The 26,658-nt window shown below is 43.7% G+C and overlaps 1 protein-coding gene across 2 annotated transcripts; it reads right to left on the bottom strand.

Moving 5' to 3' along the window:
* Positions 1-243: 243 nt before the first annotated feature.
* Positions 244-26,155, bottom strand: rint1 (RAD50 interactor 1). 2 transcript variants are annotated; one of them, XM_080886032.1, is made up of 15 exons: positions 25,706-26,155; positions 21,547-21,672; positions 15,667-15,782; positions 14,368-14,541; positions 13,940-14,080; positions 11,331-11,499; positions 9,861-9,971; positions 9,246-9,471; positions 7,961-8,098; positions 6,086-6,180; positions 5,466-5,570; positions 3,622-3,842; positions 2,117-2,297; positions 1,117-1,235; positions 244-641 (listed from the first exon to the last, which is right to left on the bottom strand). In XM_080886032.1, the coding sequence occupies exons 1-15, from the start codon at positions 25,925-25,927 to the stop codon at positions 431-433; spliced, it is 2,355 nt and encodes a 784-aa protein (XP_080742158.1). In that variant the 5' UTR covers positions 25,928-26,155; the 3' UTR covers positions 244-430. The 2 variants fall into 2 exon arrangements, with proteins under 2 accessions (XP_080742158.1, XP_080742159.1); XM_080886033.1 differs by lacking the exon at positions 25,706-26,155 and adding an exon at positions 25,620-25,638.
* Between the last annotated feature and the right edge of the window lie 503 nt (positions 26,156-26,658).

Raw genomic sequence — 26,658 nt, 5'->3', positions numbered from 1 at the left:
AAAGATGTGATGCACCACAGTTGATTTATGTTGCAAGAGGGAGTGACACAGATTTTTCTTTCCTTTAATAATAAACACCTTCATTTAGAAACAGCACTTTGTGTTTACTTTTGTTATGTTTGTCCAAAACAGACAGACAGACAGACAGACAGACAGACAGACAGACAGACAGACAGAGACAGAGAGAGAGAGAGAGAGAGTGTGTGTCTCTCTCTCTCTCTCTCACAAAAACAACAAAAGAACTGTTTTACACAACTTGGGTTTATTTATACAGTTGTTGTGTACTTGGGTCATCTCATGTCATAGCCATTAAATACCCCATGAAAGAACAGATGAAACGAATAATGACAAACTTACTGAACATCATGTGACCAACTCTGAAAGCTACGAGGAACATAAATGCTAATGACCAAAAGAAAGAGTAAACTGATCAGGAGGGAAACCACGAGGTTCTCAGAGAGAGGAGAATCAACACGTCACACGGCGCCAAACAGAAAACACCGAGCTCGTTCAGCGCCGACTCGGGTGGAGGATCTCCCGTACCTGCACAGTCTCTGGTCATGTCAGACTCTTTTATGAGAGACCTCAGCAGAATAGCAGAGCCCACATTAAGGCACAAGATGATACATGCCTCCTTTACACTGCAGAAAGAGAGCAGATGGACAAAATATATCATTTCAAATATGAGTTGACATGCGCTCTTAGGTCACAGCAGTGTTTCTTAAGCATGAAGGCTTCATGACATGGACGTCTTATCTGTGTCTGTGGGGGGCAGCGGCCCAAGCAGAGGTGCCCAGATCCCCCCACACCAGCTATGTTTGTCTACAGTCATTACTGGTTCCTGCTGTTGTGTTTGTTCTCTGTATTTCTGCAACAAATCTGGGATAAAGACGTCTTGATCTGTTATATAATCTTGCATATATGTAATGTGATTTTGAACAGTTGTAAACTTCTGTATGACGCAGACATCGTGACTGATAACTCAGTATCGGTTACGATGGCATCCATTTACCGTAGCATTTGTTTCCTGAGCCTGTACTCTGTGGTACCCAGGGCTTCTTGTTCCCCTACCCCGCGCACACACAAACGCACACGCACGCACAGACACACACTTACTGCTTAAAGAAGTTCTCTGGTTTTTTGCAGTAGTGACCAAAGAGAGGAAACAGATTCCGGGTCATGTCAAACTGAAGCTGAGCTGCTCCACCATCACTGAAGTTGTTACAGAGGATCACCTGCCAGAGGAATAAAGTTATACACTGAGACACGTTTGTGCTGGAAGCTCAGCACTACAAAACTGACAGAACATCAAGTGTATTTACTGTGAAGTCAAACTGAAAGGTTACATTTAGTTTGGTTTCAAAAATATTTTTGTTTGTTGTTTTTATTTAGGAGTAAATGTCTGGACAGGGAACAACTTAAAGTATTCTACAGTCTTTTACAGTGTAACTCCGTATCGTTCAGAGACGTCACTAAACAAATTTTTTTTCTCTTTAAATTTTTAACTGGCAAATTTTCAGAGATCTTTAAATGTGTTGGTCCCAAAAACAGACCAGAGCCAAGAAAGGGTGAGCATTTAATATTTCATTGTTTTTGAAATATTCATGTTCAATGTGGGAAAAAATGGCCTGAAAGTGGCTCAAAAGAACATCTTTCAAACATATATAAAAAATATTTTGACATATGAAACAAAAAATTCACAGCAGGGAAAAATGTCAACATTCAACCGATATATTCAACACGCGGCGTCATGGCAGCGATAGCTCAGTAGGTAGACTGGTCACCCCATGATCAGAAGGTCGGGGGTTCGAATCCACCGAACAGCTACCCTGAGGTGCCACTGAGCGAGGTCCCTGCACACTGCTCCTGGGCGCCTGCTTAGTGACTGCCCACTGCTTCACTGAGTGAACGGGTCCCACGGGGATCAATAAAGTAAACATTATTCTTATTAAATAAACCAATGCAAAGAGCAGCCTGCAGCGTTTGGTGGGAACCTTCAGCAGTTTTGACTCTTCCATCACACTTCCACACTGAGCAGACGTTTATTGTTTGCACGCTCTGACACAAATCAAGGACAATAACAGTGAGGTGGGTTTAGTGAGCACTGACTGCTTACGTCTTGGTAGAGAAAGTTGTCGAGTCTTTCCGCCAGGCCCTGCCAGGCCAGGTGAAACAGAGAAAAGCCAAGCACCTGATGAAGGTTCAACAGTCTGTCCCTAACGCACAGCATCATGGGACATGCTGTACTGGACAGGGACATGGTGGACTGGTCTTGTTGTGACGGCAGGGACAACCACCTAAGTGAAGAACAGAGTAACAGCTAAAAACTTAATGAAACTCTGTAATGTGGGACTTTGTTATATTTCTTAGTGGCAGAAAAAATATTAAAAGGACTCAAGAAACGATAATAAATAAAAATAATGATCAAAACAACAGATTGAATGTAATTTTATAAAAATAAGAAATATGATGTCACTTTATTTTGATGATGTATCTGAATAATAGAAATAATGTGAAGTTTTTATTAGTGTTGTCCTGCAAAGCCCCACAGTGTAAATACAGCCAACGCTGGCACAGGCCCGCGAGCATTTCAGGCTTTTAACTTTATACAACAACAGTAACTATTATTATTTTTCCTTCTGTCAGACACAAACATGTGTTATCTGTAGTTATTTACGAGCTCTTGTAAAGGTGGGGGGGGAATATAACCTGGCCAGGTAAATATGCTGCAGTGCTGGATGACACCACAAGGTGGCGCCTCCTTATTTTGCAACATTGTAGTGAGTCTCACCTGTTTCACTGTCAGATTTCACGTGGTTCACCTGGTATTTCTGTTTTCTTGCTGACACATTCAGATCAAACTGACGTTATTGTTATTTTGACCTAAAAATATTAGAAAAATAACCAGATGCTTACTCTTACTACTTATTACTTCCAGGCTGGACGACTGTGATTCATTATTATCAGGAAGTCCTAAAAACTCCCTGAAAAGCCTTCAGCTGATCCAAAATGCTGCAGCAAGAGTGCTGACAGGGACTAGAAAGAGAGCAGATTTCTCCTGTATTGGCTCCCTGTTAACACAGTACCATAACACAGCAACAGAGCACTTCACTCTCAGATTGCTGGTCTACTTCCAGGATATTTAAAAGTAGTATGAGAGGCAGCGCCTTCAGCTGTCAGGCTCGTCACCTTCAGTGATACTACGATATAAATTTTAAGCTTCATCGTACTGTTGTAGATCTACGTAGCAAGTTTCATTTGTTAAAAGCATTACAACTGATGTATGGAATTATATTAAATGACTTTTGACTGTTTGGAAGCAGAAGGACGAAGCGTCCTGCAGTTACTGTGAAACAACATAAGCCCTCGTTTAATGTATACATTTACGATTTGGAAAGCAAAGTTTCCCAAATTAACTATAAACAGTAATTGTTTGACACAAACTGTCGCTGGATTACTTTAATGCACAAAAATAAATCTTTAAACCAGGTTGTGGTTGTGAAGCCTCTGGACTGCTGTCCCGTTAGTCTAAAGCTACACAGATGTCTGAAAGCTAAAACTTGATTTAAATTGTGTAAAACAATACAAAGAATTAGCCTGTCGTCAACAGGTAATTCTCACCTTTCTTGGCAATATGGTTTGGCTTTTTCTTTTATTTCTCTCATGAGAAAATCCAGCAGTCTTCCCAGCATATCTCCTTTTAAACGATCCAGCAACGCTAAGAGACCGTCAAACAGAGAGCCCTCGAGAGAAGCCAGACGACCCATCTCCATGATGCCCAGGCCTCCGGGTACAGCTTCTTCACCGAGTGAGACCGCTGTCTGCTGCAACTGTAGGAAAAACTGAAGAAAGGAAAAGAACCAGAATTATAAAATCTTAAATATCACTCATTGGCTCAGCTGCAACAGGTCAATGCAGCACGATCTTCTAAAGATTTACTTTTTGGGCATCCCTGCATGAATGGAGGGATTTGTGTGTCCCAGTGATCACGGGACTATGTTGTCTGGAGAAATTTGCCTCTGGTAGGGTCTCCCATGGCAGATGGCCCCCACACCCAGGATCAAAAAGCAATTCACAGAACCCTCAAGTAGCAGAACAGTCCAGTGCACCCTACAGGAATGGGGTACCTGGGTCCTACCCTGGAGCCAAGCCCAGGACAGTCTCCAGGGCGAGGGCCACATTGGCCCGGCACCTTGACCAATGTGTCCCGGCCAGGCTCAGTCCTAAACAGCTGGGTCTGACGTGGCCACAGCTTTGCGCTGCACCCAGAGAGACCTGGAGAATAAGATCAGTGACGATACACGTGTCCTCAGTTTGGGAGGCTGAGCGCAGGCTGACCATACACCTTTTGGTACCATGGAGGCTGTGAAACGCTCCATCTTACCTGAGAAGGTTGGTCCCACCGACATGAGTGTGGCACATCGGTGCAGATGAAGCTGAAACCATCTAATGCTTGATCGCTGGGTGTTCGGTGAGCCCCAAAATCTCAGTCAGCAATCTCCAGGCCAGAGTGACCCTTGATGGTGAAAGGGCTTATCCCAGTAACGCCTCGGCTCCTTCATGCATGCCAGGACAGCGGACATGGGGAGGGGTGAGTTTCCCCGCCGATGGCGATGCCAGGCCGCGACACCTGGGCAGGAGGAATGGCATCCTCCTCATTTTCATCTACAAGGATATCCATGTTAACACCCTTCTCTTCATCTTCTCCGTGCTTCTCCCCAAAGTTGAAGAGCTGGTTGAAGAGAGGAAGTTGATCCTCTGGGGGGACATGGTCCTCGGGGGGCTTTGCTGCAGTGACGCGAAGGAAGGGATCGGCTTTGGGGTCACAGCCACTTGCAAATGCTGCTCCCAGATTCTGCTGGGCATTACGTGGGAGTGTTTGCAGGAGTCGGGGTCTGCTTGCAATGCCTGTGCGTGCTTGAAGCCCATTTAGGCAACGCAGAGGGGATGGGGGTCATAGCTGAGACGGTTAGTCTGCACGCAGCTGGGCAAGGGCGAAACACGACACCCTTAACCTAAACCCACTGGGGTTCATCTGAGAGGGTCCAGGGGCTGTATGTACTAAACCTTCGCTTTGGCAGCTAGCAATAGCCACAAAACCAGAAGCTACTTGACGAGCTCGTTTTGTAACACGCAGATAGCAGTAACACAACACCCACTATTACAACAATATATCAGCTCGACGAATCACAGCATAACAGATGTTCTTGAGAACCAGAAAAACAAGTTCTACCTTGACGGCAGCATCATTGAACAGATTAAGTTGAACAGACTGAGGAGCTCATGGAAAAGAAAGCGAGGATGGCTGGTTTGGGGCCTGGGGCTCTTATAAGGGGGTCAAGGGGACCCTGTGTCCTGGAAGTGATTGGTCCATCTTGGACAGACAAGCTGGTAGTGACGCTTCCATGATTGGTCACTGCTACTTCTAGTGAGATACGGAGGAAGGTTTGAAAGAGAACACCCACCACATCGTTTCCCCAGTCTCCCAGTATGGTGGAAATGTAGTTGACAGCATTGAGGATGGCACAATAACGGACACCCAGTGGGCAGCGAGACTCCTCCTTCATCACCTAGAAGGGAAACGAACAGAAAAACATTTAAAAACTGACTGGAACTTAAAACTGTTTCTGAAATAGCCATAAAACCTTTCCCAGACTGATGAGGAGAGACAATACTACTGTGACCATAACACACCTAAATGCTCCAGACCGGGACTGCTTCTGCATTTAGGCTTAGATAATAAGATCAACAAAGAGGTAAACATTGTGTTTTTTAATGCCCGTACGTTTTGCCCATCTGGTGCTTAAAGGGGTTAACAAAGACTATGAAACGTGTGCACATGAGTGGGTGCTCAGAGCTGTGGTCACCTGGATGCAACTAAACTGGACTGCACTAAGGAAGAACGTGCCTGATAGCCCAGCAGTGGATGGACATCACACTTCATCCACTATGACTGTGAGTGATTACTGTCTCTGGGTAAAAAGAGGATTTTGTTCACTGATTTGGAGCAGATGATGAAGAGCTAACCTAATTCCCTGATCTGTCATCTCATTTTGTCAGCTGTTGTTTTGAATCTGAATGTTACCTGAGTGAGTCGTATACGAAAGTCATCCACGAGTTCTTTCTGCAGCTCCAAAAATTTCAGTTGTGCAGAAGGACAAGGTAAGGTCCGGTACCGCTCTAAGTATGGAGGGACGACAGAAATAAAATTATTCAAAAAATGTTTATATGCAGTAACAGGAAATAAGATATTTTATAAACTATTTTGTATCCCTTCCAAACACAGCTCGTATCGTTATTTTTTGATTCCTTCTTCACCCGATGAAGTTGATTTACCAGTATAATCGTTTGCACCAGTATCACTGGTAAGAGTTTGATGCTACAACCATGCTTGACTCTTTATAAGTGGGCCGCACTTTCTATTACAGCTCTGTAATAAAGTGGTAATAGTACGGTAACAGGGGAAGTTAATACTATGCAAATAAATTAATAACCGCATAATAGCGCCAAATCACAACAACAGTCGCCTCAGGGCGCTTTATGTTGTACAGTAGATCGTACAATAATAGATTCAGGAAAACCCAACAATCATATGACCCCCTATGAGCAGCACTTTGGCGACAGTGGGAAGGAAAAACTCCCTTTAACAGGAAGAAACCTCCGACAGAACCAGGCTCAGGGAGGGGCGGGGCCTGATCATTCTGGATTTAACAGGAAGCCAAAACAGGAGAAATCTGCTCTCTTTCTAGTCCCTGTCAGGACTCTTGCTGCAGCATTTTGGATCAGCTGAAGGCTTTTCAGGGAGTTTTTAGGACTTCCTGATAATAATGAATTACAGTCGTCCAGCCTGGAAGTAATAAATGCATGAACTAGTTTTTCAGCGTCACTCTGAGACAGGATATTTCTAACTTTAGAGATGTTGCACAAATGGAAGAAAGCAGTCTTACATATTTGTTTAATATGTGCGTTGAAGGACATGTCCTGGTCAAACATGACTCCAAGGTTCCTCACAGTGTTACTGGAGGCCAAGGTAATGCCATCCAGAGTAAGAATCTGCTTAGATACCATATTTCTAAGATTTTCAGGGCCGAGTACAATAACCTCAGTTTGATCTGAATTAAGAAGCAGAAAGTTAGCGGCCATCCAGGTCTTTATGTCTTTAAGACATTCCTGCAGTTTAACTCATTGGTGTGTTATCTGGCTTCATGGACAGATAGAGCTGGGTGTCATCTGCATAGCAGTGTAAATGTATGCTATGTCTTCTAATGATGCTGCCTAAGGGAAGCATGTATAATGTAAACAGAATTGGTCCTAGCACTGAACCCTGTGGAACTCCATAATTAACCTCAGTGTGTGAAGAGGACTCTCCATTTACATGCACAAACTGGAGTCTATTAGTTAGATATGATACAAACCACTGCAGCTCGCAGGCTGTTTGTATTTATGCTTATTACAAAGAACCTATTAGTGGTAATAACTTACCTGTAAGTGTACTGAGATTGAAAAGCCTCACATTTACTTCTCTAAACAAACAAACATAGTTCTTCCAGGTGCTACTGAAGCTCCTGTTTGTTAAATGAATGTTCAGTTTCCAGCATGTCGTTTCTTCAGACTTCAACCATCCAATCAAATAACTGAGACCAAACGAGTCAACAGCAGAAAAAGTTGTTTGGTGTTGGCACAGAAGATTTGGCAAGTTTCTCATGGGTGCGACAAACATACTCTGCTACTCAACCCACAAACGCATTTTCACTACATCATGGCACCATTTAAAGAAAGATAAAACAGGCTTTCCAACGGCATAGAATTTATTTCCATAAAGCAGTTTACAACAAAGATCATTTCCTTACCTCACCTCTTGCTCTTTGGTGAAATGGTGTTATACATAAGTTAGAATATTATTAAACATAACAAAACAGCTCAAGCTAATCTAAAGCAGACAACGATACTCAAATCTTACCAGTAATAACCTGCAGCAGAGTCATGAAAGTCTCCGCACAGTCTGGAGCCTTCAGATCATCCATATCACTGATGTCCTTATACTGAGAGCTCCAGGCTCTTTCAGCCGAGAGCATGGCATCCATCTTTTCCACTGCCACTGTATGTACAGAGAAAGATTTGTGTCAGTTACTGATCAAACTTGGAGACGATGAGATTGCATATGCAGGCTATCGTATGAAATGAAATCTTACGAGCAACAGTAACAGCGAAGAACAGCCACATGTAGTTTAAAGAAACAATCTGTCACATTATTCAGGATGATCTGGAAGGACTGCAGGGCCTTTATGCTACAATATAAGGTACTGTAAGGCAACGTTTGTGAGGCTATATGTGCGATCAGATCTTTACATGTGTGTCAGTCTCAGGGTCCACGGATTAGCCGCACTGCTGTCACTGAGTTCTGACCATTGAATAAAATATTTTGTGCAGCTGCTGACACACAGCTGATTCTGTATTTTAGGCAGTACCACACCATCTGAATTCAACAAAGTGGTCCAGGACGTCCTGTTGACTAAATGCGCTCCTGAGTGTTTTTGCTGTTATAATGACATTTAGTCTAAGGCCGCGTTAAAGAATAACCAGGCACGTCACTGCAACGGATGCTAGGACTTAATGCAAATCCTCCAAAAGAGTGAATCGACTTCTCTGGAGTGGATCATGCAGCATTGCTAAGTCTTTGCTGTAACATTAACAGTAATTTTGAGAAACTGTTTAGTAACCTAGTGTCACTGGGAGACAGTGAGAGTCTACTACTGTTAGAAACTTCACCCTGCATGACCGTCATTACGCCGTCGATGAGCAGCATTAATGTTTCATCAGTCTCAGTAAGATCTCAGCAATATTAGACCGTGTCCTTCATGTTTGACTGTAATTCACTGCAGTTTGGGTTTTTACAGCTGCAAACCAAACACGTGGTCCAAACTGCTTCAGGATGAAGACTTAACAGCATCACAGTAAGATTTGTTTCGCATATTGACCAAAGAGTTCACGGTGTCAAAGAGGTGAATGATGCAAGAACGTCACCTCCTCTGTGACTGACTCATTTATATGGTGTGCGACACGTATACTCGGGGTTAGCAAAGCAGTCACTTTCCACTGATTGGAGTGATGTAGCAGGTGGAGCTCATTCAAACAAAATCTGAGTTTAGCTCATTTAATATTGAAATAACAGCATAACAAATGAGACCAAGAAAAACGTGGTCTCATTTGGAGCAGCAAAGACCAAATCGTCCTTAAAAACTCACTCTTCTTTTCCATAGTGAGCCACTTCTGTAGGACTGCATCCTCGAGAAGGAGGTGAAGCACACCAGGCAGCTCTGCTGGGTAGGAATGGTTGCTTCTCAGCTCCTTCTCAAATTGCAGCACCTCCTCCACCAAGTGACAGAAGAGCACATCATCATACAGCAGCTTAGAAGCATCACTGGTCACTTTCTCTTGGACTAGAGACAGCAGGCCTCGACACAACTCCACCTACACGAACACAAAGGTACTGCTCAGTTTCAGGAAACAACGAGTTTGCATGAGGCTTCCCTGTAAGCTGCTCAGCAGAGGGTGGGAAAACATTGTAGTGCTCTTGTACAATAATAAGTTGTAATAAATATTAAATCTGCCTCTGAGGTTTGACGTCAGTCTTCTCTGTGGCGTCGCTGAAATAGAAACTGCCCAAACTGCCCTGAGCTCCAATCAAATGTTTACTGTGTTACAGTTTAATGAGCCGTGTTTGAATCTTATAAGCATCGATTATTTCAGTTAGCTGAAACAGTTCTTACTTCAAATATCCTCCTACAGTCCACCTATAGTCACTTTTATGCCCACACTTTAGGAATGAGTGAATTATAGCATAGTAACAGAAAGCATACCTTGGCACTTAGAGTTACCCCTCCTCGGTCCAAGATCGGCTGGATCGTTTCCTCCATGAAGGTGGAGTTGTTTCCCATCCACATGAGAACCTGTGTGAGGTACCATTCTGGCTGAAAATACACAAAGAAGTTTATTTTGGATTGTGATGACAGTCACAAAGCTAGTCTCTCTGATACGGCTTGTTCTTGTAGAAAACACAGGACTAAATAACAGCCTGGATTAAAGTAATTTCACAGGGTAAGTTTATGCCAAACATACGATTCTGCAGCCATGACAGAGGGCACAAGTATTCCTGTTCCAAACAGCACCCAGTTTCTCAGCAGGAGGATGCAACTGCAAAAATACTCTACAGATGACCTGCTAACAATGACGACTGTGACCACAGGAGCAGACAGTTTGAACCATGACAGAAGCACAGACTGCTACTCAGAATCTAACAAACATCCTCTGAACGCTTCCAAGTAAAGAAAAACATGCACAACAACAACTGAACCCACTGGTGAGGACGAGGGGATGCCCTGGAGCTGATCATCATCATCAGCACATGACCCACAGCAGCGTAATTACACGTGTTACCAAACAACACATAACCTTAGCATACGTACATACGATTACTGACATCGCCTCTCAGAGCGACGGCTCAGCTCTGAATACTCCGTGTTAATCCTTTTCAGAATCAGGATACTTTATCAATCCCTAAGGAAACTATGTAGGAGCGAAATTTTCAGCCTCTTCTTGAATCTTTTCGTAAGCTATGCTTTACTCTTGCAGGAGACGTCCTGAATGGATTCGAGGCCCCATCGCCCCCCAGCATCAATAACAAGCTGCTTATTGCAGAAGTTATGACACTTCACTCGCTGATGAGCACCCGGCCTCGGAGCCAGGGAGCGCTCGATCGCTCAAGGCCGCATTAGGAGGAATTTACTGTGGAGCAGACAGAGCGCACTCGCTGTACGCTCCACGCCTGCCTGCAGCGTGTTGTCAAGTGGACGCAGTCTGTGAGCAACTCTAAAGCTTGTGCTGCCGTGAAAGAGCAAAGTTACAAAGCGTTAAACTGAAAGCGAGAGTTAAAAATAATGAAAAGTGTGCACCGCACCCCCATCTGTGCTTTTGGTGAGGTGCTGTCCACGTGCTCGCCAAGGTTCAGAGGATGGTTTGGATCTATTAATCATCCAGAAATCAAACAGCGGTTCCTTCAGTAACTCATATGTACGCTTATCAACAACTAGGATTTCAATATAAAGCCACAGAAACATGACTTCCCTGTAACATTGATCATGACAGCTAATGCGATCCCACCTTAAACTGACAGAACAGCAACCCTGTGATCCGGGACTGCGGCAGCACTGCATCACGGCACACATCAAACACTTTGTTCCCTCTTGTGTTAATCAGCGTCCAGACTTTGACATGTTGCTGCCAAACGTTTCAGTGGTCAAAGCTGTTTTCAGTGACCTCTGAACTCTCACCTTACTGACAGAGTTGGTCTGCCGGTTCCCATAGAAGTGGTATTTGAACCTCTTGTTGAGAGGCAACAACATGATCTGGATGGGCAGACAGAGGGGAGCAGGTTTGGACATCTGAGGAGAGGACAGAGCTTCACTGGAGTCCAAAGTCCTCTGAGACAGCAGATCATCACTGTCAGACAGTTAAAGAGCAACGTGTGTGCAGAGAACATGTGTTATTATAAAGACGGCTCTGCACGCGTGTGGTGGAACAAACATTCCTGTTCATGTCTCCACGTCTCCTGCAAACCATGTTTAAACTTTTAAACAGTGTCCCCAAAACAAGGTAAATGGCCTGTATTTATATAGCGCTTTACTAGTCCCTAAGGACCCCAAAGCGCTTTACACATCCAGTCATCCACCCATTCACACACACATTCACACACTGGTGATGGCAGCTACATTGTAGCCACAGCCACCCTGGGGCGCACTGACAGAGGCGAGGCTGCCGGACACTGGCGCCACCGGGCCCTCTGACCACCACCAGTAGGCAACGGGTGAAGTGTCTTGCCCAAGGACACAACGACCGAGACTGTCCAAGCCGAGGCTCGAACCGGCAACCTTCCGATTACAAGGCGAACTCCCAACTCTTGAGCCACGATCGCCCCAGGCCGTCTGAAATTAAAAGGTCTCTTTGGTTACACCAAAATATAAGCATGGGAATGTATATAATGTTAAGAACTTAGTGTGAGTGTGTGCGTGTGCACCCATTTACATCAATGTAGCATTAACACATCTGGAGAGGCAAGGAAGCTATGTGCGTATGCTCTTTGTGGATTATAGCTCGGCATTTAACACCATTCTTCCATACAAACTGGACGCCAAGCTAAAAGACCTAGGGCTTCCTCACAGCACCTGTAAGTGGATCAATAGCTTCCTCACCGACCGCAGACAGAGAGTGAGAGTGGGACGTTACACATCTCCAGCCCTAAATCTAAGCACTGGGTCGCCACAGGGCTGCGTGCTTAGTCCACTGCTCTACTCGCTTTATACACACGACTGCACCCCCGCCCACCAGAGCAACGCCATTGTAAAGTTCGCAGATGACACTACTGTGGTGGGGCTCATATCTGGGGGAGATGAGTCTGCCTACAGAGATGAGGTGGAGCGGCTGTCTTCATGGTGCAAGGATAACAACCTTCTCCTAAACACGAAAAAGACCAAAGAACTCATAATTGACTACAGAAGACACAAGACAGAAATCCAACCACTAATCATCAGCGACGACTATGTGGAGAGGGTGGCAGACTTCCGCTTCTTGGGAGTCAGCATAGAGGGAAACCTATCCTGGAGTGTGAATACCTCTGAGCTACTGAAAAAGACACAACAGAGACTGTACTTTCTGAGAGTGCTTAGGAAGAACAACATCACACAGAGACTGCTGGTGTCTTTCTACAGAGCCTCCATCGAAAGCATACTAACGTACTGCATAGGCATATGGTACGCTAGCTGCACAGTGGCTCAGAGGAAAGCACTCCAGGGAGTAATCAACGCTGCCCAAAGGACAATCGGCTGCCCTCTCCTCAAACTGAAAGACCTACACAGTTCCCGCTGCCTCAAAAGAGCCCATAACATCATAAAGGACACCTCACACCCTGGACACTCCATGTTCGAACTGCTGCCTTCAGGTAAACGGTATAGAACAACACACACAAGGACTAACAGACTCAAACACAGTTTCTACCCAATTGCAATATCATGTCTCAATGCTACTAAAAGTAGATGACTTTCATTGCCCCTGTTGTCATTTGTGCCCTTGATGTTGGAATGCTTTCAGACATGTTTTGTTGGATGCGCTAACAAATTGACTGAGTGATTGATTGTTTGAGTGATATATCAACTAGGTCGTATGTTGAGTGTCTGTATGGGGCCTTAGGCCTGGATTGCTTGGGTGTATCTACGGTATGAGAATACTGTATTTTATATGTATTTCTATCTTTTATATCCTATCATTATAGTTTTTAAGTATTTATCTTTTGTGATGTTGCACTGACCAGAGACATCTTTCAATTTCATTGTACCTGTGACAATGACAATAAAGAATATTAATTCATTCATCAGGTAAATGAAATAATAGTTAAATTATTTAAATTAAGTCAATTTTAACCTCAAATGAAAACATGTCCGATTACATTTTTCTTTAACAAAAATGAAGCCAAAATGCACAAAAAACCACATAAAAACATGCAAAGTAACAGCCAGGTGTTTGTGATCAGGCCACGTGGTCAGAGGGCCCGGTGGCGCCAGTGTCCGGCAGCCTCGCCTCTGTCAGTGCGCCCCAGGGTGGCTGTGGCTACAATGTAGCTGCCATCACCAGTGTGTGGATGTGTGTGTGACTGGATGTGGTGTAAAGTGCTTTGGGGTCCTCAGGGACTGAGTAAAGTGCTATACGAATACATTTACCATTAAATTCATTAAGCCTGCCCACCTGTAGAAACGCAGAGCATTCAGTTTTTTATTAACAAAACTCCATGAATATGGAGGCTGAAGGGACATTTCCCAACAATTTAAAGTCACAAATGAGAAACATGGCAGACAGTTTCCAATCATCCTAGGAGTATTTACAAGGATACGAGGTCTGCAGGGCGAGGAGCTGCCCGACCAGCAGCTCCAGCTGGCCTTCAGTCTCCTGACAGCTGGGCGTCGGTGTCAGTGACTGAGTGGGAGGAGAGATGATCGGCCAGTGAAGCTGAGTCAGCAGCTTCTCAAAATCACTGTGAAAGAAGAAAATGGATTTGGGTCACATGTCAGGGGACATCTTTGCTTATTAACAGCTAGCTCGTTTTAAAGAATCATCAGCAAATTTACAAACGAGCTGATGATGGAGCGTGTGTCGGATTCATGAATGTGTTTCTGAACTGAAGCAGCCTGGAAACTCCCATCAGGGAGAGGCAGCAGCAGCTCCATATGTTCTGAAATATGTGGTTCTGGTTATTATTTATTATTAACCTGTCACCATGTCTTTAGTCTAATAAGGCACAGCAGCTTTGAGGGCTCCCACCTGGTCAGACGGTCCTTCATGATTTTGTGCCAGAAGCTAAGAGTTGCTTGGAGGAAGTTCTGGAGATGAGAACATCTAGACTGGTTTAGTCCATAATCCAGAGCCGCCATGCTATCCACTGCCCTTATGGCTTCCCAGGCACTGCTGGTCATCAGACACTGCTGAACTGTAGCACTGGAACACAAGACTGCACGTCAGCGCTTTCATTACACCACAGCAGGCACCAACAGGAAGACCACAGGCCATGAACGAGACTCAGAGAGGTGGGACGCCGAGTTACAGAAAAACATAAGCTATGATGTGCAAATCTCACCCTGGGTCGCCTCAATCAAATGACCATTTCGTTACCAGGCCTCTGGAGAACTTCAAGACATGTTGAGTCATTTAGCCGTTTAAATCAGCTGTGTTGGATCAAGGACACATCTGAAACCTGCAGGACACCGGCCCTGGAGGCCTTGGACACCGCTGCCCTGTACCATCAGAGTCTAGATGCATGCTCAATCATCCAGGTAAGTAAATGCCAAAGGTTCTGCTCATCTGGACGTTTTCATTGGGAGAAACGTTTCGTCACGTCTCGAGTCTCAGCTGACTGAAGACGTCTGAAAACATCCAGATGAACAGACTCAACCTTTGGGATTTCTCATCAGTGGCTTGATAAGAGAGTGCTGATAACCAGCCACATGGCCCGTCTCCTCTTCAGTTCAAAGGATGGGGCATCTGTGTTTTGGGGAAACGATTTCAATTTGTCTGACCTTCACAACAGTTTGCTTCGGTCTGTTTTCCACGAGCTCTGGCACAGAGAACAGCACACTGTGCCCCCAACATGCAGGACTGACTTTTGACCCTGCACACAGACTTCTGCAGATTCTCAGAACCTTTCGATGACATTGTCGTCTGTAGATGATCTAATGATCCAACAGTCTCTGCAGTATTAGGTTGTGTTGATGCAGTTCTGAGACACGCTGCCTTCCTTAGATAATCTTTTTACATCCTGTCACGTTACAGACCTGCTGCCACTTAATAACATTCAAACTCGTTTCAGTGCCGCTCACTTTTCCCCGTTTTTGTTGCCCCAGTACCAACTTTAGAGGTTTGCTGCCATCAAATTTAAAATCAGCAGAACTTGGCTCCTTTCCTTCCTTATTTAAACATCTAATAGATCTTCTGCTGTGAATAAAATACAGATTTATGGGACTTACAAATCATTGCACTCTGTTTTTATGCACACAGCATCTGGACTTTAAAAGACGGCATAAAGCTTTGTGTTTTTAAATTGCTCATAAACAGTGAGGGTGTTACCTGAGCTCCTCTATGTGTTGAAGGCATCTTAGGTATTTCATGTGTCTCTCTATAAAGTCAACCTGGTTACACGTTTGTTCGAGTTTATCCATCCAAGGCTGGGCATCCTGTAGGTGCTGCAAAAAAGAGAAACAGACATTGAAGACGTCCAGTATTTCAGTCTGAAACCGTTTGATAGCAACAATGCTGGACAGCAGCAGAGAAGCGTACAAAGATATTAGGGTTTCTATGCTGTACAGATCGGTCACATTTCACACACACACACTTTATTTGTCTGTATTTGTCCTGTAAGCTCGGCTCCTGTACCAGAGGAGGATCTGCCACAGCATCGTATCTGTTCCTAGAACGGCCTTCTTCTGGCCACACATCTCAGATGTCAGTTTGGAGGTTAATGTATCGGCAACATCGGCACGGCAAGATGATGGGTGGTGTTCAAGGGAATCTCCTCTTAGATCTGGACCAGGGCATCCCTGAGCTGGACTGAGGTGAAACGCGTGGTGTCGGATAAAGTCATGAATCCATATCCGTGATGGTTCTTTTTCTCGCTCCTGGTCTTTCGCGGGTTTCTGCTGCCTAAAGTATTCACATGAGCACATGATAGATAATAGATAAAGATAATCTCCCAGAGGTGTTCTACTGGATTTAGGTCAGGTGAGGATGGGGTGGGATCAACTCCTTCATCCTCCAGGAACTGCCGGCATACTTTCGCCACCAGGCCAGGCATCGTTGTGCACCAGGACCCGCTGCACCTGCGTGGGGTCTGACTGCGGCTCCACAGATATCATCCTCTCACCTGGTGTTCTGCTCCAATCAGATCTGTTCTCCCGGTCTGGGGTAAAAAGGCTGACTGTGAATGGATTATTATTTATTATTAACCTTTATTTAACCAGGAAAAGTCCCATTGAGATTAAAAACCTCTTTTTCAAGGGAGTCCTGGCCAAGAGGCGACAACATGTTGAAATTACAAAGTTACATACATGTTATAAGTAACAATTACATTTTAAAAACATTTTTCTCTGGCTCTCTCAAGCTGGACTTAAAAGCATTTAATGAAATAAGATCTGCTATCTTCCAGTCTTTTTGCATCATGTTCCATGTAAAAGAGGCAGCATAAGTAAAAGCCCTCTTTCCCAGTTCAGTTCTGACAAATGGAACAAAAAAAGATCGCTTGAACGCAGGCTATAAGAAACAGTACTCCTCCGTGTGAGCAGATCGCAAATGTAGGTGGGCATTTGTCCAAGCAGGGCCTTGTAAATAAAGATGCACCAGTGAACAAACCTCCTGGAGGACAACGAAGGCCATCCCACTCGAGCGTACAGATCACAACAATGGGTCAAAGCCCTACAGTTTGTAATAAACCGTAAGGAGGCATGATATACTGAGTCAATCATATGAAGACACTGGGCGGAAGCATTCATGTACAGCAGATCACCATAATCTAAAACAGATAAAAATGTGGCATTTACAAGACGCTTTTTTGTCTCAAAAGAAAAGCAAAATTTGTTTCGAAAGAAAAATCCTAATTTTAGTTTGAGTTTTTTCACAAGATTGTCTATGTGAGATTTAAAGGTCAGAGAATCATCAATTAAAAAGCCAAGATATTTATACGTGTGCACCACTTCTATGAGGTTTCCCTCAAGAGTGGACACCAAAGGGACAGTTTGAGGAAATCTCTTCATGTTTGAAAACAACATTAGCTTTGTCTTTTCAGCATTGAGAACCAATTTCAGCTCCAGAAGTGTGTGCTGAACCACGTCAAAAGCTTTCTGCAAAGATTCTATTGCCTTTTCAAGGTTTGAGCCAAAGGAATAAATAACTGTGTCATCAGCATAAAAATGCATACTAGCATTGAACACATTTTGTCCCAAATCATTTATATACATGATGAACAACAGAGGTCCTAAAATTGAACCCTGTGGCACCCCAGTGTGAATATTCAAAAGTTCTGAGCACAGATTTTCACATTTAATGCATTGAGTCCTGTCACTCAAATAGTTAGTGAACCAGGAGACGACATGTCTAGACAGCCCCAAAGAAAGAAGCCTATGCTTCAAAATGGCGTGATCCACAGTGTCGAAAGCTTTTGACAGGTCGATAAAGAGAGAAGCACAGTGCTGTTTTTTATCCAGAGCAAGTATGTCATTTATCACTTTTGTGGCAGCCGTAACAGCACGATGCTGTTTTCTGAACCCAGATTGCAGTTTTGAGAGAACTTCATTAGGAGTACAAGAACTCTTTTAATTGCTCACTGACGAGAGACTCAAGGACTTTTGCCAAGACACACAAGTTTGATATTGGCCTGTAATTAGTCAGAATGGCCGGGTCGCCTCCTTTTAATATTGACGTAACAAAAGCAGACTTCCAAACAAGTGGAATTTCTTTATTTTGGATTGAAAGATTAAAAAGGATCGTAAGAGGTTGTGCAATGTAATCAGCTGCTATTTTCAGAAAATAGGGCTCTATTAAGTCTGGCCCTGGGGGTTTCCTGTGATCTAAGGCTTTAAGAGCTTTATGCACTTCCTGGACAGAAAAAGGAGAAAAATCAAAAAGCTCCCCAAAATATGTTTGGGGTTCTGTTCAGGGAATCATGGGGGCTGCTCCAACAGAGTTAAATAAAAAAACCAGTAGCTACGAAGTGCTTGTTAAAGCTGTTTAAGACCTCAGTTCTGTCATAAACTGGGACAGAATCTTTTAAAATTAATTTTGGAAGAGCCTTAATTACTTTCCAAAATTTCTGAGGGTTATTGAGGTTTCCTGTAGTAACAGATAAATAATATTCTGACTTAGCCTTCTTGATAAGTGTCGTGCATTTGTTTCTTAATTTCCTGAAATCTAACCAGTCAGTCAGGGAATCGTTTTTCCTAGCTTTTGCCCATGCCACGGTGCGCTGATGGATGGACTCTGATAATTCCTATGAAAACCAAGGGTTCTCCCGTCCCTTGACCCTAAATTTTCTGGCAGGTGCATGCTTATTAAAAATCTTCATAAAAATGTCTTTAAAATAAGCCCAAGCCACATGGATGTCTGGTATCAGACTCAAATTTTCCCAGTTTACCATGGACAAGTCATAATGAAACGCTTGCTCACTAAATATTTTAAAATTTCTTTTACAGATGATACGCGGTTTACATTTAGGGATTTTAGTGTTCCTACAGGTAGCAACTACACAATGATCACTTAAATCATTACAGAACACGCCTAGAGACAGGAACTTATGAGGGACATTTGTTAGAATTAGGTCAAAGTAGATTTGTCAGGACTCTTTATATTTGGCCTTGTAGGTAGGTTGACCAACTGGCTAAGATTAACAGAGTCACAGAAGGATATTGTTCTACTTTAGCTACAACACTGCAAATAAAAACATTACTTATTAATATCTCAAGCTATATGCTGTATACTGCTGTAAGTGGGCATTAATGCATAAAATATACTGCTGCAAAACAACTAAGTTAACAGGAACAAAAGAAAAAGCACGACCCAGGCTTCACCGGCAGAACACTGCCTGAAGTCATGCTTCCTCCGGTGACTCATTTCCGTCCCATAGTGCAGCAGATGGCCCCCTTTTGACTTCAGGACTGCCGTAAATGTCACAGATTCAACAAGGTGGTGGAAGCGTTCGTCACAATGATGCTGACATTTCAATATGGCCCAAACAGATTTCCAAGCTGAACATCCATGACGCGCACGGATGTCGTGTTCAAGAAGCCGGTGCGCTGAGGATCGGCATGTAATGTCGCTAAAAGCAGCCATGAAGAGGTTCCACTTTGGTCACAAAGGGGCCGGCGTGGTCACAGCAACACTCAGGTGGACTGTGGCATTTCAACAAAGTATGTTTGGTACTAAGAAGCCCAAAGGTCGTCACACCAGCTTCAGTCTGGTGTTTGCAGGTCGATCTATGACTGATTGGGTTTTACTGTGCATTTTATTATCCAGTTATGCTTTTACTGTACTGGCAGTGTAACTGGGATCATTGGGAAGTGAAGCCCAAACACTACTGGCACTAATGCAGCCCCAAACAATGACAGAGGCCTCACTGAGTTGTATACATGGCTGTATACGCACTGTTGTCCCTCATCCACACTAATCACGACAATCTGAAGCAAAAAGCTCGAACTGGGATTCATCAAAGACAGTGACACTGATGTTCAGCTCGTGTCACACATCACACTTTCTCCTACTTTCCTTCCTTAAAAATGTCTTTTTGTTTTTCTTTTCAGTTTTATTTCAACATTATCACAACATCGCCTTAGGGTACTTTATATATTTTAAGGTAATGACCCTACAATATTCAACACCCAGTGCATCATGGGAATCCCCGGCAGCCTACGTCTATTGCAGCATAACTAAGGGAGGATTCAGGGTCACCTGGTCCAGCCCTAACTATATGCTTTAGCAAAAAGGAAAGTTTGAAGCCTAATCTTGAAAGTAGAGATAGTGTCTGTCTCCTGAATCCAAACTGGAAGCTGGTTCCACAGAAGAGGGGCCTGAAAACTGAAGGCTCTGCCTCCCATTCTACTTTTAAATACTCTAGGAACAACAAGTAGGCCTGCAGAGCGAGAGCCAAGTGCTCTAATAGGGTGATATGGTGCTACAAATATCAGCATACTTTATTAATCCCTAAGGAAATTATGTGGGTACAGTAACAGAAACAGACTATTTAACAATACAATATGTGACAGATTTACAAATTTAAGAAATAACACAATAAATACAAATCCCTCAATAATAAACATCACTACTGCAGACGATCTCAGTTGATGCTAGCAGTCGTTAACGAGGACCTGCTTGCTCACCGGAGAGCTGCTTAGCTGACCTTAGCTTCCATCACTGATTACACAACCCCACACAGCATGCTGTGGACTTGGCTGTGAAGAACTCACTCACAGCCACTGAAACACCAACAGATGGGACCGAGAGGATCCTCACTGGTCAGTATCATCGAGCACTGCTAACCTTCTCAGCGTCTATGCACCCACCAACGATTCTCCTGTTTGGGACACTCGAAAACCAAGGTCAGGGAGGTCCCTTATTCACGAGCTGCTGTTTGCAGACGATGCAGCATTCATGTTTGCAGCAGTTAGTCAGCCCTTTGTCTGAGGCCTGCAACAAGTTTACCTTAACCTTTAGCCCAAAAAAGAGAAGCATCATGATCCAGGATGCTGACTCCGGTCCATCCTGAGGTGGTAGACACCTTCACCTACCTTCCATCATCTCTAACTCCCTCTCTCTGGAGATACAAGTGATAGCAAAAACTGCAGCTGTCATGGCTGAACACGTGTGGTATCAAGCTTACATATTTGGCACACTCCTCTATGGCACTGAATCCTGGTCCGAGTAAGCCAGCCAGGACAGAAGGCTGAACAACTTCAGCCTCTGATATCTTAGACGTATTGTGGTAAACACCAATGTACTGCAGAGAGTCAGTACTCCAAGTCTGGGTGCACTGCTCAGTCAGAGTCAACTCAGATGGCTGGGCCATGTGCGATGCATGAACCCGGGTCACATCCCCAAGGACACGGGGTATGGCGAGGTGTGCGAGGGCTCACGCTGTCGGAGGACCAAAACTCCACTTCCACGTTTGGAAACGTGACATGAAGCTGACAGACATCAACCAAAACACCTGGGAAAGCTCAAGAGGCTCGGAGCGCTACCATCAAGGAGGGAGACAAGACAAGAGTAAATGGCCTGTATTTATATAGCGCTTTTCTAGTCCCTAAGGACCCCAAAGCGCTTTACACAACCTGTCATCCACCCATTCACACACACATCCACACACTGGTGATGGCAGCTACATTGTAGCCACAGCCACCCTGGGGCGCACTGACAGAGGCGAGGCTGCCGGACACTGGAGTACTTTGGCGTCCTTAGTGATGTCACTACCTTGTGCAGGATGTTGAAGGTAAGTTGTTCCCTCTGCAGCAGCGCCTCCAGAGAACACCTGGCGTCCTCGACAGCAGACAGAGCTGCTGAAACTTTAGGAGGCACCAAACTGGACACAGTCAGGACCTGAAAGGCAAAACAGAACTGCTTACATTTCATACTGAAGATTTCAGAGCGTCATGATTGTGTGAACTTTCTACAAACAATAAATTCTATAACTGTGTGTAAATGTGCAAGTTACACGAGTGAGTAACAGAAAGACGAGAGCAGCAGAAGGGGATGACAGCAGGCCTATGGACAACTAAATGTACCGTAAGGGTGTTGTTTGTATTTTAAACGATAAAAACTGGCTGCTTTGTGCACCAGTGACATCATCACACGGCCACAACCATTTATGCTCGCCATCACAAAAAGCATCACCACTCAGAGAGCAGCGCCACATCAACACCGACAGACGAAGAGGAAAAACTGAAAACCCCAAACGTTACATCTCAGACTTTACAGGCCACAGTTAGCATTTCCATCCATACGAGGGCGTTCATGAACAGTTTTTTAATTTCCATTATAAATAACTATAACGACATGTGTAATGGCATTTCAGTGGTGCAGCGTCCCCGTTTAAGAAAATCATAATTAAATTTATAACATCTATTAAATACAAATTTGTTTGTTAACTAGTTAGTTTATTTGCTTGTTTTAATCAATTTTAAATCATGCTTTTTATTTGTTCTTGTTTCTAATGTCTCTGTAAAGCACTTTGAATCACCTTGTTGTTGAATTGTGCTATACAAATAAACTTGCCTTGCCTTACAAATAACTATAATAGTAGATATAAATAGAAATAATATGAAAAGCCTATGGGAAATACTGAACAGTGTTATAAAACGTGGGGCTGGACAAAAGAACTACAAGTATTTCATTTGTAACGACCATGAAGAATATGGACGCTGTGACAAACAGTCTCAATGAACTCTTTGTAACTGCTGCACCAAATTCAGCAGAAACAGGCGCTGATCCTGGGAGAGCACAGGACAAACCGGATACACCGATAGACAGAAATCCATATTCTATGTTCCTCACAGCCATCGGTGAAAATGACGTTTTTGAAACTGTCAAAAATGTAAAAATCAGAAATCTTTGGATTGTAATGAGATTGATATGATCGTGGTTAAAAGAGTCATTGAGGCTGTTATAAAACCGTTTACATACATCTGTAATTTATCATTTCAAACTGGTCGATTTCCAGACAGAATGAAAAGAGCAAAAGTTAGTCTATACAAATCTGGCAACAAACACCATTTCACAAACTACAGGCCGGTCTCTTCACCACCTCAATTCTCAAAAGTTCTTGAAAAACTGTTTAAAAACAGACTGGAGAAATTTACACATAAACATAAACTACTCACCGAGAGTCAGTACGGGTTCAGATCAAGCAGATCAACATCATCAGCACTATTAGATTCAATAGAATACATCAGAAATATGTGTCTGGGTCATTCAGAGACTTGACAAAGGCATTTGACTCCATAGATCCTGATATATTAATAAGAAACCTGGAACGTTATGGTGTCAGAGGGGTCGCTCTAGATTGGGCCCGGAGTTATTTAGGTGACAGGAAGCAGTTTGTGAAATTAAATGCTCCTTATGTATGCACATTGCTTGTGGTGTACCCCAAGGGTCAGTTTGGGCCCAAAATTCTTCAACTTACACATTAACGACATCTGTAAAGTGTCCAAAGTATTAAAAATGGTTCTCTTTGCTGATGATACAAACATCTTCTGCTCTGGTGATGATCTGCAGAACTTATTGGAGGATATGACTAATGAAATAAGTAAAGTAAAATAAATTTCTGGGGGTAAAAAAATCTTAACTGAGAGCTCACGTAAGATATATTCATTCCAAAGTATCACGAAGCATTGCAACACTAAACAAGGCAAAGCAGGTATTAGACAGAACATGCCTTCATGTTCTACTGTTCACTGGTTTCACCTTACTTAAGCTACTGTGCAGAGGTCTGGGGCCACAACTGTAAAACTACATTACATTCACTTTGTACTCTTCAAAAAACGCAGTTTGAATCATCCACGCTGCAGGTTACAGGTTACTGCAGTCTGAAATATTGAAATGTGCCGATCTAGTGAAATTCCAAACAGCACAAATTCTATTCAAAGGCATCAAGACCAGGAAGTTCCTGACCATGCATGGAGGGTTTCACCCCGAGTCCAGCACCCCGAGGCTGTATGCTAAGCACAAGGAAGGAGGCCGGGAACTGGTGAGTGTCAGCACCACAGGATGAGACATCAAACCAGTGCAGGTGGTGGGAGACAGGAGGACTCTGGCCAAAACATCTCTGATGGACAGAGTCTCCCAGCCCATGCATGCTGAGCTGCAGAGCTCCTTCAGTGACAGACTGCTGCATCCTCGATGCATGACGGAGCGTTTCTGCAGGTCCTTCCTCCCTGCAGCTGTCACACTGTACAATCAGAACTGCTCCCAACAAACACAGGTTTACATCAATGCTGTAACTTGCACTATTTCATCATCCGATTCACACTATAAGCTGAGTTTGCCTCTTATCTGAAATACATTTTATCTGTAAATAAAGTGTATTTCATTTTATTTAATGGTAATAACTGTACAGTACTCTGTTTTTGGTAACTACTGTCCTTGATGTAAATATATATATTTTTTAAATTGTGTATGTTTCTGTTCTGTGCGCTGTTTGATGTACGTGTGTTTTTTTCTTGTTGCTGTTACAACCACATTTCTGCTTGTGGCACAATTAAAGGATTATTCTATTCTAAACATCCACGAGTACATCGTGGAGAGGCCACAACCCGCCGTGTCCGTCCGTTACAAAAGCAGAGCTAAACCTGGCATCAACAAATGTACAACAAAAGACCTGCATGATGTACAAAACTGTTATTTCTTTGGAAAACTACAGCTCATGTCCCATTATGATCCACTGCTGTAAGAACTCATAATAATAATAAAGATGATTTTAGGTAGTGCCAGAAAGCACAGACACAGTGTATGTTAGGCTGTCTGAAACAGTGATGTGCTCCTGGTGACTTATTTTCACTGCTGATTAAATGGAGTCAGTAACTTAGTAACAACTAACCAGTTTCTGTCTGGTAAGATGAGACGTGAGCTCAGGTTAAATGAATAAAACAAAAACGTGTTTCTAGTGTCCAAAACAACAACAACTGTTCCTGTAATCACCATTAAAACCTTTACTGGGAAGAAGTTGGTGTGAATCCTTCAAACCACCGCATTAACAAACTCCAACATGAAGAAAAACAACGTTTTTAGTGATATTTAGAGATTTCTGAGGAGAAAATGAAGCTGCCCGCCGGTGTGTTCAAAGCCACCAGACAACAGGGGTTTAATCCAACAAGTCATTCAAGTCTGTTTTGACAACACTGAGACTGGAAAGCTGGGAGAAAAGAGCCGGAATAGACTCAACACAATCAAAACACTGACTTCTGGCAGTGGCTCATACCAGCGCCCCCCACTGGCTGCCTGGAGGAGTACAGTTTGATTTAAAGCTATAACTGAGCTCAAAACAAGGTTTATACAATCAGTCTTTCTACCATAAATCTAATTTAACTATTAATAAGTGCATAAACTTCACAACAACGCACAAACGTGTTTCTCGAGGACACAGAAATGTGTAAAAATACAGTGTTATAGACGTTTGTTTGTTTACGTCTTACATTTTTAGTGTAAAAATGGAGATATATAGAAACATGCACCGTCATACTGTTCCCACGCCAGTGTCCACGCAACTGCACCACTACTAATCTCATATGTGGGCTTGTGCACGTTTTTACTGAGCTGTGATTAGGACACAGACGCTGGCAGCCCACAGCTCATTCTGTGGGCTGTGAGGTCATTGTGCAAATGTCCTGTTTATAAAGCTGCAGTCAGCTGAGACTGAAGACGCCACCTGGATGATGACGAAACGTTTCTCCCACGGAAACGTCCAGATGGACACAATCAGCCTTTTGGGAGCAATTACAGGGTTGGTTTGTTTGTCTTTAACTGGGAGACTCGGTTGCCACATTTCCCACCTGTCCCGGTGTTAGTGACACAGCGAGCAGGACCGCATCTCACGCATTCTTCGCTGTGTTTCTGTATATATGATGCTTTCGTTCACCTGCTCCTTCAGCGTGTTGTTCTGCTCGGTCAGATGTTCCATCAGCTCACCGACGGTCTTCGGGCACATCAGCTCGGTGTCTCTGTCCTCCAGGAAACCCGCCACGAAGTCCTCCGCAGATAAAGCTTCGCGGTGTGGCGCTGCCGTATGAGCAGGCTGTGAGGAACATGTTGTTATTTCACTCTCTGCTCGCGCTGGCGTTCCTGTTACGGCCGCCGCCATCTTTCCTCTCGAATGCAACGACCGCCTTCCTCGGAGGCGCTCGTGAATTGTATTTGGGTTCCCCGCGGGAAGAGGTCACGCGTGTAGCGGTCACGCGTAGTTACACACATGCCAGGCTTTCATATTAAATTTTCCTTTATAGATTGTCTCACATAAAGGGACGTTACCACGCGTGTCTTGCTCTCTTGTAAACTGTAGCCACTGCTGCCGTATGGCCCGTGTTTGTTTCACTAACACGAGGAGTACGCTGGAGGAGAAAACAAGCCCACATTTGCCTGAAAACGCCTACGTCACAGATGGCGCCGTCCGCTACACGTCAGCACATTCATTCATGGTACCGGGTCCAGTACAGCTGATTGTAGTATCGATACCAAGTCAATGCAGGACCGATACCAATACTATTGATCTACAGACATACCTTATGTAGGGGAGCACGTGACATGACTCATCACAGGTGTGCAGATTCCGAGCACACCTTAATGACCACTAAATCACTGTGATTCTACAATAATAAATAACAATGAAAACACACCTTTCGTGTCTGTTTCCAACACACAGCTCAGGCTGTTTAAACGTGCTGTTGGCTATAAACAAGACACAAGAAGATTCAGACATTTTTCATACTGTTTGTTAATTCACAAAAAAATTATAATTCAGTGAATTTAGAAGATAGAAACAAAGTATCTATCGCACTACTATCGATCCAGTATCAATTCCAGTGTTGTTGTCGA

This window comes from Rhamphochromis sp. 'chilingali', assembly GCF_963969265.1.
Source record: "Rhamphochromis sp. 'chilingali' genome assembly, chromosome: 7".
NCBI lineage: Eukaryota > Metazoa > Chordata > Actinopteri > Cichliformes > Cichlidae > Rhamphochromis > Rhamphochromis sp. 'chilingali'.
Note: the sequence above shows the minus strand (reverse complement) of the source record. Positions and strands in the feature narration are given on the sequence as shown.

Excerpts from the sequence above, each read along its gene's own strand:
- rint1 (XM_080886032.1), bottom strand. The coding sequence starts at position 25,927 with ATGGCGGCGGCCGTAACAGGAACGCCAGCGCGAGCAGAGAGTGAAATA. Across the intron at positions 9,472-9,860 it reads GGGTAACTCTAAGTGCCAAG|GTGGAGTTGTGTCGAGGCCT; the intron begins GTATGCTTTCTG and ends GTGTTCGTGTAG. Across the intron at positions 6,181-7,960 it reads TCTGCTGCAGGTTATTACTG|AGCGGTACCGGACCTTACCT; the intron begins GTAAGATTTGAG and ends CTCCATACTTAG.